Source organism: Aspergillus brunneoviolaceus (genome assembly GCF_003184695.1).
Source record: "Aspergillus brunneoviolaceus CBS 621.78 unplaced genomic scaffold BO95scaffold_57, whole genome shotgun sequence".
Taxonomy (NCBI): domain Eukaryota; kingdom Fungi; phylum Ascomycota; class Eurotiomycetes; order Eurotiales; family Aspergillaceae; genus Aspergillus; species Aspergillus brunneoviolaceus.
In genome coordinates, this window is record NW_020290787.1 from 1 (window position 1) to 14,857 (window position 14,857).

General features: G+C 52.0%; 6 protein-coding genes across 6 annotated transcripts; 2 read left to right on the forward strand and 4 right to left on the reverse strand.

The window, feature by feature from the left end:
• Window positions 1-1,050: 1,050 nt before the first annotated feature.
• Window positions 1,051-3,207, forward strand: BO95DRAFT_516625 (cytochrome P450; the record flags this gene model as incomplete). Its single annotated transcript, XM_025591834.1, has 7 exons — window positions 1,051-1,252; window positions 1,442-1,574; window positions 1,658-1,849; window positions 1,910-2,061; window positions 2,128-2,375; window positions 2,452-2,723; window positions 2,832-3,207. 7 exons carry the CDS (start codon window positions 1,051-1,053, stop codon window positions 3,205-3,207), a joined length of 1,575 nt encoding a protein of 524 aa, XP_025439544.1.
• A 336-nt stretch (window positions 3,208-3,543) lies between these two features.
• Window positions 3,544-5,694, reverse strand: BO95DRAFT_502505 (LysM peptidoglycan-binding domain-containing protein; the record flags this gene model as incomplete). Its single annotated transcript, XM_025591046.1, has 7 exons — window positions 3,544-3,996; window positions 4,019-4,173; window positions 4,231-4,353; window positions 4,450-4,592; window positions 4,711-4,959; window positions 5,091-5,340; window positions 5,387-5,694. The coding sequence occupies 7 exons, from the start codon at window positions 5,692-5,694 to the stop codon at window positions 3,566-3,568; spliced, it is 1,659 nt and encodes a 552-aa protein (XP_025439545.1). The 3' UTR covers window positions 3,544-3,565.
• A 478-nt stretch (window positions 5,695-6,172) lies between these two features.
• Window positions 6,173-7,111, reverse strand: BO95DRAFT_455290 (uncharacterized protein; the record flags this gene model as incomplete). The annotated part of the gene is given in 3 exon segments (XM_025588325.1): window positions 6,173-6,464; window positions 6,500-6,765; window positions 6,785-7,111. 3 exon segments carry the CDS (start codon window positions 7,109-7,111, stop codon window positions 6,173-6,175), a joined length of 885 nt encoding a protein of 294 aa, XP_025439546.1.
• A 95-nt stretch (window positions 7,112-7,206) lies between these two features.
• BO95DRAFT_502507 (glycoside hydrolase family 18 protein) lies at window positions 7,207-8,477 on the forward strand (the record flags this gene model as incomplete). Its single annotated transcript, XM_025591047.1, has 2 exons — window positions 7,207-7,552; window positions 7,901-8,477. 2 exons carry the CDS (start codon window positions 7,207-7,209, stop codon window positions 8,410-8,412), a joined length of 858 nt encoding a protein of 285 aa, XP_025439547.1. The 3' UTR covers window positions 8,413-8,477.
• Window positions 8,478-8,515: 38 nt separating this feature from the next.
• On the reverse strand, window positions 8,516-9,359 carry BO95DRAFT_466223 (SGNH/GDSL hydrolase family protein; the record flags this gene model as incomplete). The annotated part of the gene is made up of 2 exons (XM_025589199.1): window positions 8,516-8,893; window positions 8,961-9,359. The coding sequence occupies 2 exons, from the start codon at window positions 9,357-9,359 to the stop codon at window positions 8,516-8,518; spliced, it is 777 nt and encodes a 258-aa protein (XP_025439548.1).
• Window positions 9,360-10,145: 786 nt separating this feature from the next.
• On the reverse strand, window positions 10,146-12,002 carry BO95DRAFT_466224 (putative oxalate decarboxylase; the record flags this gene model as incomplete). Its single annotated transcript, XM_025589200.1, has 8 exons — window positions 10,146-10,294; window positions 10,361-10,865; window positions 10,933-11,053; window positions 11,150-11,217; window positions 11,287-11,458; window positions 11,504-11,519; window positions 11,571-11,660; window positions 11,726-12,002. 8 exons carry the CDS (start codon window positions 12,000-12,002, stop codon window positions 10,146-10,148), a joined length of 1,398 nt encoding a protein of 465 aa, XP_025439549.1.
• Between the last annotated feature and the right edge of the window lie 2,855 nt (window positions 12,003-14,857).

The following is a 14,857-nucleotide window of genomic DNA, read 5'->3' on the forward strand; positions in this document are numbered from 1 at the left end:
GGAGGAGGAGGAGGAGGAGGATGAGATAGGCAAGTTCTCCGTATGCATGGTCGGAGCATTTACACATGTCGTAACCACTGCCTGAATTTGACTAAATTCTATCGCAATAAACATCGTGGAAGTTGATCACGGAGTATCTTCCGAATTCTGCTGTTGCTTGATTGCATGTCACCGGTTCTCCGCGATTAGGGCATGGCCGGCCAGGCCATGATACACTTTTGAAGAATTCTGTGATTTCTTCCACGGTCGCAACATTCCTGTTTTCTGGCAGCTTTGACAGGATCCACCTGTCTACTGGCGTGTGTCCGAGCGTCTTTCAGGCTCCTGAAACAGGATGCGTTATTGGTTGGGGCGATGGGGTACTTTTTCACCCCTCCGCGTCGGTGGATAAAACTAAACCAACTTAAGTGATTAGTCCATCCCCGTTCGCCACTCAGTGAAGGCGATTTCTTTGCGTCTCCATATCTGTCAAATAGACTTCTGCAGACCCCCTCTTGTCGTAACGGCCACACAGGCTGGCGAAAATGTCAACCGTCGGAGCTCACCTGGGCTTATCGGTCGACCGAGGTTGTTACCTTACTGCGCAGCCGGACTCTAGTTTGTCATTCACGGCCCTGACATTTTTGTGTTAGGTACTCCGTAACTTACTGCACATCCCAGGTGTTCAAGAATGAGGGGGGCTAGGAAAGAAGAACACGCAGATGGATAGGTCAGTTCTATATGTACAGCACAATTCCCCCTTGTACTACTCTGCACACCTTCAGTGACCAATCCGGTATCGGGGATTAATATGGGCATGACAGAAACACCTCCACCTGCTGCATCAGACTAATCCAAATCCATGTTTTTGAGCATTCCTGCTCGCACACTGACATTTCCGCGACGTCAAGGCTCCTGTGGAGAGATGTCCGTGCTTTCGTCTGCCTGTAGACAAGTCAGATTTAATCTAATAAGAGGGTGCCACCCCCGGTACTTTCTGCTTCTTGCGCTTGACCTGTTCACTCCTTCAGAAGTGTACGCCCTCACCTCGCGTTTCATCGTTGTCCCACCATGACGACAACGACCTTAATTCAGGGCCTGATCGGGCTGAGTCTACTTTATTTCTTGCTGTCTCGACTTTTGTCCCGATCGCGATCATCCGCTCCTCTGCCACCGGGGCCGAAAGGCAAGCCCATCATTGGCAATCTGGCCGACTTGCCGCCGCCAGGAGTGCAGGAATGGAGGCACTGGCTGCAGTTTAAGGAGCGCTACGGTATTGCTTTTTTTCACTCCCCCCCCAACTGTGGTTGCTTCTGCTCGCCTCTTCTTGCTTTTTACCTTGCAATCGATCAGTATTTGAATTTGAGTTATGCTCGAAATAGCCGCTTCACTATCCCCTTTGAGACAAATCTCCCACTAGAATAATTCATGAGTCCTCGACCTAATGCACCCCTCTCCACAGGTCCGATCAGCTCCCTGACCATTCTGGGACAAACCATGGTGATTATCAATGATGCTCGCATGGCGTTCGATCTGCTCGAGAAGCGCTCAAACATCTATTCGTCGCGGCCCCGACTTACCTTTGCGGGAGAGATGTGCGTGTCGGCCTCAAATTTGAGTCCTTTGATCACGAATCACAAGAGCTAACGCAGTTCACTACGGTTGGTAACTACTATAGTGTTGGCTGGAATGGCTCCCTGGCGATGCAGACCTACAGCGATCAGTTCCGTGCCTACCGGAAAGTGATGCATCGCGTGCTGGGGACGAAGACGACGACGGCACGATTCAATTCGCTGCAGGAGGTGGAGGTGCGGCGGTTCCTGATGCGCGTGCTCGATCGCCCGGAGGACTTGGTCCAGCATATCCGGACGTAGGTACTTCTGTGTATTGTTCCTCTCTGCACATCTGATACTGATCGTGGCGTTGCCAGCGAGGCCGGGGCGGTGATTCTCAAGATCGCGTACGGGTACACGATCGAACCGCATGGACGCGATCCCCTCGTCGACCTGGCCAACGAGGCCATGGACCAGTTCTCTATCGCAGGAAGCCCGGGTCGCTGGTTGGTCGATACAATCCCACTCTGTGTGCCTTCCTCTTTGTGTGTGTGTGTCTTAGATACGTTCGTCGACTAATGAAGTCTGAACGTAGTGAAACACGTCCCCGCATGGTTCCCTGGCGCCGGCTTCAAACGCACGGGACTCGCGTGGAACCGCATCCTGCTCACCACCGTCGAGAAGCCCTACCAATTCGTGCGCCAGCAGATGCAGCGGGAGAAGTTCACCCCCTCATATGTGTCGAGCCTGCTCGAGGGACGCGATCTGGATACCCTGACGCCGGAGGAGGAGCATGTCATCAAATGGACTGCGGGGTCACTCTATACTGGAGGAGCTGATACGGTTCGTCACACCATCCCTCCCTAGGGACCAGCCAAGTCACCCTGACGAACAACGTGAACTGATCCGAATCGAACAGACCGTCTCCGTCCTCTCCACATTCTTCCTCGCAATGGCCCTCCACCCGGAAATCCAGGACAAGGCCTACGAGGAACTCGAGCGCGTAGTGGGACGCGCCCGTCTGCCCACCTTCGCCGACCGCGAGAACCTCCCATACATCGATGCGCTCGTGAAGGAGGCCCTGCGCTGGCACCCGATCGCACCCACAGGGATCCCGCACCAGTGCACGGAGGATGACATCTACGAGGGATATCTGATCCCCAAGGGGGCGATCATCATCCCGCATATATGGTATGTTCTTTCCTCCCTTCTCCTACTCTAACCCATACGAACCCATTCGCGCGCTATCTCCACCCGACGTCCACCATGAAACCATATACTGACAAGGGAGGCGAAAAGGCAAATGACCCAAGACCCGACCATCTACCCCAACCCGAGCAAGTTCGACCCGACTCGATTCCTCTCGTCTGAACCCCAGCTGGACCCCCACAATCTGGCGTTCGGGTTCGGGCGCCGCATCTGCCCCGGCCGGTTGCTGGCTGACAATACCATCTTCCTGACGATCGCGCAGTCGCTGGCTGTGTTCCGGTTCATTCCGCGGGGTGATGCGCCGTTGAAGGCGGAGTTTGCGCCGGGGGTGGTCAGTCATCCGCTGCCGTTTGCGCTGCGGGTCGAGGTCCGCGGGGAGGAGCATTTGAAGGTGGTCACGGACGGGGTGGAGGAGGTGGGGTGGGGGGTTAGTGATGCCGGGGCGTTGGCGGGGGTGGTTTGTTAGGGAACTAGAAGGGGAATTGCGATGAGTTTGAGAAGGGATATTGTCTAGTATACTAGTTTATGGCTGAGTTTGATAGGAGTTTCAGTCTACTTAGATAATGATGTTGTTCAGGTGGCACGGATGATACTACTTGAGACCAAGCAATTCATTAAAGTGGATGTGCATTCTGGTTAATCAACAAACCATAACTTAAGGAAATCAAAACTGCAAATGGTTTGAACTAAGTCTTGTTTTCCAATCATCAACCGAACTCCCAAAGAGTCACCAAAACGTCGGAGTACGACTCATCAAGATGATCACCGATGTTTGCTCGATGCGTCCCGTGTCGATCGTTGACTGGAAACAACCTCTTCTATCCTCAGCATCGAGTGGTAACTGTGTGGGTCACGGTACGAGGGCTGTAACTGGTGGAAGGAACTGGGATACAGTTCGACCCCGATGATTTGTGAGGACAGTAGGTGACCGTAGTGATGTGGTCCGGAATCGGGATGAGGGGGTGGATGGTAGTAATAGGCATAAAGTCAGTTCTCGAGCTCGGGCTGTCAGTGCGGTAGCTTGTGATTGTGACAGTGCTGCAACCGGAGCCTGGTTCATGTCCACAGTGGGTGGTGATAATCACGGTGTGATCGGCGATAGAAGTGGAAATCATAGAGCCGCAGCTGGAGTAACTGCACTTGCCGCTCACTGTTGTCGTGTGATTCGCACTTGGAACCGTAACAGAAGTAATAGAGCCGCAGCTGGAGTGACTGCAGTGGCCCGTCGCTACGGTAGAAGAACTCGAGCCTGGAACTGGGACCATATGTGATAGAACCAGTTCCGTGACACGAGGTGGTTGTGGCCGTCGTCGGAGCGGGCATAGAGGTGTGACTAGAAGTGACAATGAAAGTCACCGAGCCAGAACAGTGCGTAGATTCAGACACATATGGGGTACTCGCTGGCGGAGCACTGCTGCTGGCAATCCGAGTGCTATATGGAGAAGGTGTAGGTTTACTGCTTGGGGCAGAGGCAGCGACTCCCACACACATCTCAAACCCTGCAGGCAGGTATTCGCACATTTTGTTCGGGCCCACAACATCGGGGTTCCAGGTATAGAAGACCTTGACGGAGATTTCGTTGGCCAGAGTGATCAGAAGGCAAGTATCGGTCCTATAGGCAATATTATGTTAGCGTCGGCGGAAGACTGGGATGCGAGAAACGAATCTTCTTTTCATGGAAAAGGCAAGAAAGAAATATTAGACTCACGGCCCGACTAGCCACCACTTGTTACAATCACGGGTTACTCGAGGTTGATGAGGATAGGTGGTGGGGAAATCGGTTGGTGCAGGAAGTTTGGCAGTACGAGTTGAGGGGGTGGATGCATCACCGACACAGTAATAATATCCAGGCTAGGTTTAAGCAACGTGTCATTCTAACTGTCAGAAGGGTGGAACACGCAAATATCAAGAAAGGTCGAAGAGAAGAGGTCTGGAGTAGATTAATCGCGACGGTGGGGGGCAAACATACGGTAAGTTTAAGACACTCCCTTCCAAGATTAGGATTCCAAGACACGAACTGCTCTCGCGAGAATGTGCCAAACATAGTAACAATCAAGCTGCAAGTATCTTCCTTGTCAGCCTGGTACCAGGCGGTGCAATTCTTCACTGTGCCCTGCGGCGTTGGATGGGGCGGAGTGGTAACATGGGGAGGAAGTGGGAGGTTGTCATAGGCAGCGATGCAGTAGTAATACCCGGGCCTCAAACCGGAACAGTCGTCCTTGAGAGCTGGGTTTCACTGATGAAGAAGCTTCTTATTCAATAGACCGTGTTTGAGTAGAATGTTATCGCACGTATCATTCTGCTTGACTCAGACTCATATCTTGATGAAAGGAGAGGTGAAGTACATACCGGAGCAGCCTTGTAGAAGGACTGACAGCTCGAGACTAAACCAGCTTGCGTCGGGGCAGGGACAACTGGCTCGAAGGTAATGTTTCGAGTTGGGGTCGGAGTCCAGGACGCATATGGAGGAATGGAAACGTTCGACGAGCCAGTGGGATAGACCAGAGTCATACCAGAGCCGCCTGGAATTCCCACGCAGACCCAGTAGTCGATCAGAGGATGCTCGCAGTCTTTTTTCAGTTCAGGATTCCAAGCCAATCTGTGTTTATTAGCGCAGTCGCTGGATTGTGGCAAGCAGGACTTACAGCTGATCTAGGGAAAGGGAGGCACCAGAACGCTCCGAGATTATTTGGCAAGAGTCGCCCGGCTTGACACAGTACCAACGATTGCATGAACCCGGTTGGCCTGGCTGTGTCTTGCTCGGAGGCCCGGCAGTATCAATCGAGCTAGGGGTAAGAGGCATAGTCGGCATGATGTCTGAAGTGATAGGCACGCGCGCACTGTAGGTGGATCCAGTGGAGAGGCTCGTGGTGTTGGCCGGTGGGGTCATAGTGGCCTTACTACCTGCCACAAGAGCCAGCAGAAATGCCAGCAGGAGATGAAAGGACGTCATCTTGAACAGATCTCGCCTTACCCAAAGATAGATGACGATATACGAAAGGATTCGCAATAAGAGGATGGAAAGGTGAAAGACAAGACAAGAGGGAGGATGGCAAGGGAGGGAGGAAGTTGGGGTAGAGAAGAAAGGTGGAGAGAAGAGAGGAAGGAAGAGGAAGAAAAGCAAGAGAGGGTTATGATAAGAGAGATTATATAGCCGGAAAAGAAGGAACCAAGAAGGGAAAGGATCTTGACTAGGAGATATTTTGAATATTCACTTCGTGCGGTTCCTCGGATGCCCGGTTTACAATAAATCGCATTCCTAACGCATCTTCACAGACTCTCTTGGTTCAAGATTCACTACTAAACAAATAACGGATATCAAAACACGATCACCTCCAAGTATCCCACAATTCTGCCCCTTCTGCCAGCCTAAGGCTTGGAACACTCCCAAGACTTTCTCAAAATCACTCGATCACGACGCATGAGCTGTATTACTGAAACAATTCGAAATGAGGGCTTCTTGGATCAAGCCAAAAGGGCTCCCAGTTGTTGGCAAGCGGCGAGTTATACATCTCTACCAATCCAGCCACATCTATAGCAGAAGGTACGGTGTTTGCCTTCCAGACTTTGCCGTCGTACGTAGTCAAAACAGGGCCCTTTCTTAGTATTCCGCCGGTGGTAGACGAGTATAGCATGATCGATTCCCAATCGACGTCGTCGATGTGTGGCCAAAGCTCACGTGGTCCGATGATGTCCCTTGGATACGGCAGAAAATTCAATGCACTGAATCCAGCCCGTGCGGCAGTTTTAAAATTCACACACAGACCTTCAGGTCCCAGATCTCTGCCTCAGTTTTCCCCTTCGTCTTCTCTTCAAAGTCTGCCAGGTTTCTACAGTGGAATTCAAAGATCCAGGGCCCTTGATCAGTTACCCTCCATAGAGCGGGATCTTGGTGCTCGTGTTCGAGCCCGAATGCATGCCCGAGTTCGTGCGCAATGGACCCTATGATGAGGGCTTCGCCCCAGCCCGATGGAGTGGAAAGGTACATGGCGTAAGGTCTGAGCGTTTCTCCCGGGTTTGGCATCTCCGGGGGCATGCCTAACGTTGGTGACAAACATGCTAGGGGTGTCATGGACCGTCAAGACATCGTAGATCCCATTTTTGCAGATGACCTCTGAGGTTGGGTGTAACTTGAAGCTCTCGGGCAGGCCCGCAGCATACCACAGTCCCATGGCTGCATTAAGCAGAGTTTTAAACTTGCGCTCGGTTGCGGCAGAATCAAAGCAGATAGAAATCTTCCCGTTGGGCCAGAGTCGGTTATGATTACTCCATGGACTGAATTGTGCCCACGCGTGAACCAAAGAGCTCAGGGAGACGAATGTCAACAGCAGAAACAGCAGTCTCTGCCAGAAGAGAGAGAAGAGGATCATGGTACTTGTAGAAGTCTAGAGTTAACATGTCAGTATCAATAGAACCCCTCGGGATAGTAATTAACCTTGCCTTGATTTTTGTTGTCAACAAAGAAATGACACCAGAGCAGATCCCTCTCGGCTACTACACGCATCTCAACTTTGCTTTCGCGTACATCGACCCTCAGACCTTCCACATCGCCCCGATGAACAACAACACGGCGTCGCTGTACAAGGCAGTGACAGCCCTGAAGCGCAAGCAATCAAACTTGCAGGTGTGGATCGCCATTGGGGGCTGGGCCATGAACGATGCCAGTCCGACTCAATTCCTCTTCTCTGACCTGGCGGCCTCACAAACTGCCCAAGACGCAATTTTCGACTCGCTCTTCAGCTTCCTGCAGGCCAACGAATTTGATGGGGTGGACTTGGACTGGAAGTATCCGGTGTCAGAGGATCACGGCGGTCGCCCAGCAGATTTCGTCAATTTCGTGACGCTGCTGAAGCGACTCAGGGAGCGCTTGAATCAGTCGGGGCGAAAATACGGCATCTAGATTACTTTGGTGCGTTGCTTCCATCTTTTGCTCTTCAACTTTCCGAGATTATGCGATGAAAACACCTTCAACTAACTAACCTCCTCGCGAACATCCATAGCCCGCATCCTACTGGTATCTCCGCGGCTTCGACATCATCAATCTCGAACCCCACGTGGACTTCCTCAACATGATGACCTATGACATTCGTGAGCCCGTTCCTCTTCTCTCTCATCCCAATTCTTCCTATCAACCACACTAACCATGTCCATGCCACAAGACGGAACATGGGACAAAACAAATCACGACGACCCCTACAAAGCCTACGCGCACACCAACCTCACGGAAATCAACCGCGCCCTCGAGCTCCTCTGCCGCAACAACATCAACCCCGCCCGCGTGAACCTGGGCCTGGGCTTCTACGGCCGCAGCTTCACGATGAAAGACCCACATTGCACGACGCCAGGCTGCCAATTCACGGCCGGCGGTCGCCCCGGCGAGTGCACGTCCACTGCCGGCGTGCTGTCCAACACGGAGACTCAGAAGGTGCTCGGCGCCAACGCCACGGGGACCCATGTTACATTCTACAAGGAGGATGCCGTCAAGGTGCTCACGTGGGATCAATATCAGTGGGTGAGCTACGATGATACGGAAACACTGAAGCTCAAGCTGGAGCTGGCGAATCGCCGGTGTCTGGGGGGCACGATGGTGTGGGCGGTGGATCTGGATGAGGATGGGATGCTGATTGAGGCGTTGGGGTCGGCAATGGAGATGAAGAAGGCCCAGGTCTGAGATACTGGGGAGCTGTATTCGTTGTTGATTCCCGAGTGGGGCACTGAGGATGTGGATGATGTATTGGGGTGGGAGAAAAAGCATCATGATCAGCAGCAGGCTCTTATGGGGTGAGTAGTCTTTCGTGGTGTGAAGGATTTACCTTTGAGTGGTTTGTTGAAATCTGAAGGAGGTTTGCTCGGAGATTACTCTGGGAGTCACTGTGGAAACAAGTGATATTGTGTTTGCTTGTTTGATTCAAATGAGAGGGGAAAGACCAGTCATGCTTTGTGGAGCACTCCTCATTCTCAAGGTTAAAGAATTGGCCGTACAGCACCCAGACAATCATTCCGTTGTAGCTGAGCTTGTACCTCAGTATATCGATGATCTCGCGGATGTTGGGCTTCAGGGTGTCGATGTTATGCTGCGCCAAGTCCAGGACCTCCTGGCATTTGTCTTCGCCCTGAACGGGTTGAAAAATGCAGGTCTTGATGATGTCGGCCTAATTGCCATTCAGCTTCTGCCTGCCCTGCTACGAAGGGTAAGGCACGGTAGGAAAGGATACATACCAAGCAAAGATCATTTCCTCCAGCGCTGATGACCACAATGTCGAGATTGGTGGAGAGACTCTTGACCTGCTCGAAGATCTGTCGTGTTCGAGCTCCACTGCAAGCCTTGTACTCGAAAAGCTTTACCTGAGGGCCAAAGACGTGCTTGAGTTGACCGGGGTAGGACTGGTCGTAGCGAGAACATTTGCGGTCATCGGCACGCCCACTCAAGAGTTTACCACTATCGATTCCAGCAGTATAGCTGTCTCCAACCGCCGCCCACTTCTTGACCCATGTAAAATCATGCGGTGAGATGCTAAGGCGATCGCGTTCATGAACAGTGATATTATAAACGGAGTCTGACGAGTTAAGCGAGACCGCGTGACTTGCTAAGAGACACAGGAGAAGGATAAATCTCATCATAGTATGGATGGGTATAACTTAATGTTGAGAAATAAATGACCAGAATACAAGAAAGAAAGACCAGAAAAGGTAGCACAATTTCAGGCACAATAAACGAAAATAAGCGTGGTAAGCAGGAGAGATGGTGACAAGAAGAAAGGTGAAGAGAAGGGAAAGTTATATGTAACACAAGCGAGATAAGACGATATCGACAACCGGCGACAGAAATCATCGAATATTAACAGCATATCACGCTACACTCAAAGCAGCTACCTTAAATCTCAAAGACCGCTTATAACCAGATCAGACGACATAGATCGGTGAATAGATTCAATCTTCACTGATAATTACTCCTCTGACTAGGCTGGCTCAGCAACCCCATAACCATGTAATCGCGATCATACTCACACGTTCGTTACACCGTGTGGTGTCAGACACCAAATTTAGATGTCAACGCGTATGAGATCGTGTGGTACCTGAGGCTGAAGTGACAGTAAACTCACGAGGCCCGATTAGAACTCAGACACACCACAGACTGAGGAAAAAGTTCTATGGGAGTGTGCATTTCCAGGACTCTGTGTCGTCTGAGAGTATGAGCAAGTGAGGCTGAGAACACAATCCCTTGGATCATGCAGATTGGTTGACACTTTGACTGGAAATCCGCAAGTCCAATACGCCTGCGACTACCAGATTGAGTCTAAGACTAGGGCTTCAAGAGCATATACCTTGAAATCTATGAAGTGCTATTGCAGAGCAACTTGTACTAGCTGAACAGTGCTTACAGAACACGCTGTGTACCACACTCTACTGCGCCGACGCATCGGTTTCGTTCGACCCAGCAACCACATACATTTTCTCCGTCTTCAGTCGATCCAAAGCACTCTGCGGCAATCGCAACGTGTCCGCCACGATCTGCTTGGGGGTAGATCCGATCCATTGGCCGAGCGACACGTCTGGTTTCTGGTTAGCAAAGTATCGCGAGAGCAAGTTTGACGAGCGAGGAACAAGGAAGGACTCACCAGAGAATTGATCCGCCTGCAATACCTCGACAAAGACCAAATCCTCATCGCCGGTGTTCTCGATATAATGGCTGTTAGACTGAGGGAAATACCCCACGTCTCCAGCACGGAAGTCAAATGTAGTGGCGGTGCTGGGCGCGGTAAACAAAGTCGCGCGACCCTGGCCCTGGATGAAGAATGTCCACTCGTCGCTGGTCGGATGCCAGTGAATCTCGCGCATGCCGCCTGGATGCACGGTGACCACGGCAGCGGCGAAGTTGTCGGCGACGGGGAAGGTCAGCGGATCGACGATCTTGACGGATCCGCCTTCCACCTCGTGGGCGGGCTGCTCGGAGAAATGGTAGGAGTAGCTTTGGCTCTGGGGGATAACGCCCGCGCTGCCGGTCACATTCTGCTCGCTGATGTTGGCTGGCGCGGGCGTGCCGGGGAAGATGTACAGTTCGTCCTCGGGGATATCGTCGAAGGCGGCGACAGGGAGGTCAAAGTTCTTGGCTAGGACGGATTTCTGTCGACCAGGAAATGAGCATAAGTGGCTGTAGTCAATAAGTAGCTGATAATTGGGTCAAACCTACAGGCTGGTGGGCAAACACTTCGGTGGCGAGGAATGTGTTGTCCTCGGAGAAGGCACCGTCATCGAAGATCAGTAGAAACTCGACCCCAGAGTCCAGGGCCTGGATCGAGTGCGGGATTCCACTTTTCACAATTTGGGTCAGTCACTGATTGGGCGCCCAGCTTATCAAGCTCATGTCGCAAACCTGGGGACATATTAGGGACAAATTAGGGACGTACGGAGGGAAAAACCAGACATCGCCGGCTGTTACGTCATCGACAAAGGTCTGTCCATTTGCGTTCACAGCCTGCACAAGCCCGTTAGTTAGTGAGAGTATCAGGAAAATCGCAACCAGCGAGTTCGGAACAGAGCTCACCTCAATGCGACATGATCCGTTTAAAACCAACGACCACTCGGCCGCGACATGCCAGTGCAGTTCACGATACGCCCCAGCCTCCAGGCGCATATCCACTCCGGCCATTTTCGTAGCTCCTGGCATCACCACAGTATTCTCCTGTCGCGCCCATCCGGATTCATTCATTCCGAGCCTATTGAATTAGTATTGCTTCGGTACTTGCAATGGGCCGACTTACCGGTTGTGACTGAGTCCTGTTTAACCCGTCAGTGGCAAAGCTTAACCAGACAAAGGAAAACACTCACCCATGGGCCATTGCGCATTGATTGTCTGTCCTTCATCCGTGCCAGGGGGCGCCAATTTGTCACTGTTGATGCGATCGTAGTCGGTGTTTCCTGCAGAAGTGTGCCATCACATTAAAAACTCTGTTTCTCAATGGCTTAAAAGGGGGAAGCCTTACTTGGACCTGGATTCGTCGCGCCCTTGTTCCCCCGGATTGGCTGCGGACTATCCGAATCCTCAAAATCGAGGTACACGCCGAGATCGGCGTCATCGGTTTGACCGTCCACCGGCGTGTACGTGATGTCTTCCGTCGTCTGATCGGAGAGCGTGTTCGACGAGGAATACCCAAGTAGGTCTTCCGATCCCCGCAGTGGGGGGTTGCTCGTCGGGGCACCTTGGATCCGCGAGGCGAACAGCGTCGCGAGAGGGAGAGAAAGTAACAATGCAGACTTCATCGTGTCTCTGCGCGTGAAAGATTTGAGAAGAGGAGATTGAGAAGATGAAAATGGTTGTTTGAACGGAAAGGAGCACTGCAACGCGTCCTGCAGATTCTTATTTATAGCCCTGGCCCAATTTTGGGCTCAATTTTTCGGGACCACAGGCCCGCAGCAATCCTTCCCCTCACGCTGCAGCTGGTCGAGATGACGTTGAACCAGCTATATTCGCTGCTCGATCTTTTGCTTACCCCTCACGAAGCGGAGACATGTTGGGAAGGGCTAGGGCTGCAGCCATTGCGCAGTCCGCTGGCTGGGCGCACAGCTGCTTACCAAGTGGAGATACTGGTAATCATGAGTTCTCAGAAAAGGTGGTTTGTTGTTTTTGGTCGGTAGGTGACCTAGGCAGGAGATGAAGGTAGGGAGGGGCTCATAAGGGCTAGCCGTTTAAGAGTTGATCTCTTCGGCACAATCGTGGAGACAGGGGGACCTTGTTAGGTGCAGCTTCCACGCAAGCACGGTATGTCTACCTGTTGTGAATCTGCAGCACACGTACGTTGTGCAGTAAGCGAGGATAACAGTTTGTAGTGGAGCTCGTTGAACGACTCTGACGAATAATTACCATAACTGACCTACTAACGGAAGCGAGGTGTGTATGTACTGTACTGCACATCTGCCCCTCCCGCGTGCGGGGAATTCTTGTCCAATGCTTGATTTTCCTGGTGCAGATGATCCAGACCCAATTATGCAGCTGCATGGAGCCGCGACCAAAAAGGCTTAAGGCCTGTCAGCCAGACCCAGTCGTGGCTGTTCGGTTCTCCAATCCGGGAGCTCGGCATCTCAGTCGCGGCCCCCGGATCAGCCAGGAGGAATGCTGGCTGCCTCCCCCGCATGATATCAGATGCTTTTAATATCGCGGCCACTGTTGGCTCGACGAGTCAAAACACTGGACGGAAATACTCGTTTCCGGGATTTTGTAAACACCCACTGCGACGCCCTTCAGCCACCGCATGCACAAGCCCGGTCCAAGAATAGCAGTCATCTCCGCGCATCACCGAACCCTAAAGTCCGACGAGTGGCACGGACCTAAAATGTCCCCTCTCCACATCAAGAATTCACTTCGAAGGCCCGTCATCTCACTCTTTAGCAAATGCTGTCATCATTTGAACAAGCTGTCATCCAAGCCGTCCTCATGTTTCCCCTTCTCCTCACGACCCCTCTCCTTATCCGCTTTTTCCGCATTCTTGCCAGCTGACCTCCCTCCCCCCTTGCGTCTCTCCCTTCCGCTTCCGCTTCACCAGTGTCAAACAGCGGTGTATCATGACAAACCACGAAGGAAGGAACGAAGTGACATGAGAAGAGATGAGGTATTCACAATCGGGCTAACCTGAGCGGCAACCTTGGGAGTAATCCGCTCCACTTCTTCCCGCATCTACCTCTTAACAGCCAGTCCAACCTGCTTTTCACTTTCATCATGGCCCATTTACCCCTGCACGCGGAATCTCGAAATCCTTCAGCCTGGTTATGCAAGGAGTTAGACCCAAGCATGAAGGTTCCGTTTGCTGGACAGGAAATTGTTTGGGGGGCCATTTCGATGCAAGTCAGCACTTGAAAGACAACACGCCCTGCCACTGTGCATTGAACCACCACCCTGCGTGGCCAGATGATGTTTAGCCATTTAACACCTTTTATTGTGAGTCTGGTACACTGACTCTATGCTTAAAAGGATCTTTCCGAGGTTCACAATTTCAAAGACCTATTCTTGGACTTTCCTGAACAGAATTTCACTATGATCGCGGTGAGAGTTGCAAGTGATCGGATCATGGATGGCAGCATCTCAAGATGCTGAAGAGAAAGAACTAGAGCAGGCATGGCCAAGGAAGATTGCCCCTCGCAGCAGGATATCTGGTGCTAGTCCGATCTCTGCAACCATCTCACTGCATCGACTTCCTGGCATGGCTGGATCCATTCTCAATCCGACCGGGTCAGGTTAATGCGTCGCTAGTCAGAGAACCAGGACGCGAAGAAGTAGGAGGATGACTTCTACCCAATGATATGTTATGTACCGTCAGTATCATGCTGACCTTCTCTGACGTGAGAGGCTCGGTTCCCTCATTGCCCTGCTCTTCCTGTCCTACTTTATCATCTGGGATCAGGAAACCTGCCCTACATCAAGGGTCTCTCCACGGGTACACTACATATTTCAATGATCTTCATGCAATGAATCTTCACTAAGGGCCCTTGAGATCTCTAACTCGGTTTGGAACAAACATATCTCTCTATCATGCCACTTTTATCTCATAAGAGTTAGAATCCAGACCTGTCCTTATGTTCAATCGCCTGGGCAACCTAGTTGTCTTACTCAGCACAATCTCGCTCGAGTTCATGCCTATATACAAGACTCCAGAGTCATGTAGTGCACTACCTTGAACGGATTCAACGTCAATAACGGAGCGCCTTCCGCAATTTCCCAACCCTCGAATAGACACGGTGCCTCGCTGCCGTCATCATCACACTACCAAGATTCCCAGCCCAGTCGACAGCGGATGATCCTGGCACGCGTACGTGTCGAGCTCCAGGATCCCAGCCCGCAACGTCCACTATACCCCCAAGCAAACACGAGACAGCCCGCAAGTAGCGCTGCGTCAGCGCCACTGACCTAAATGTTCCCCTCATTCCCGAGAGCACGGTACCCGAAAAGCAAACACCATTCGCGCGTACCGGCTCTTGAAAATCACCCAATCAGTGGAAAGCGAACCCCTCTTCCCGAATGGGGCGATGCCGAGGTCTAGAACAAGGATGGAAAAGACAACACCATCGGGCGGGTCGCTTGTCCAAGTAAGTAAGCAAGTAAGTGGCGACCGGGGCAAGGGTCG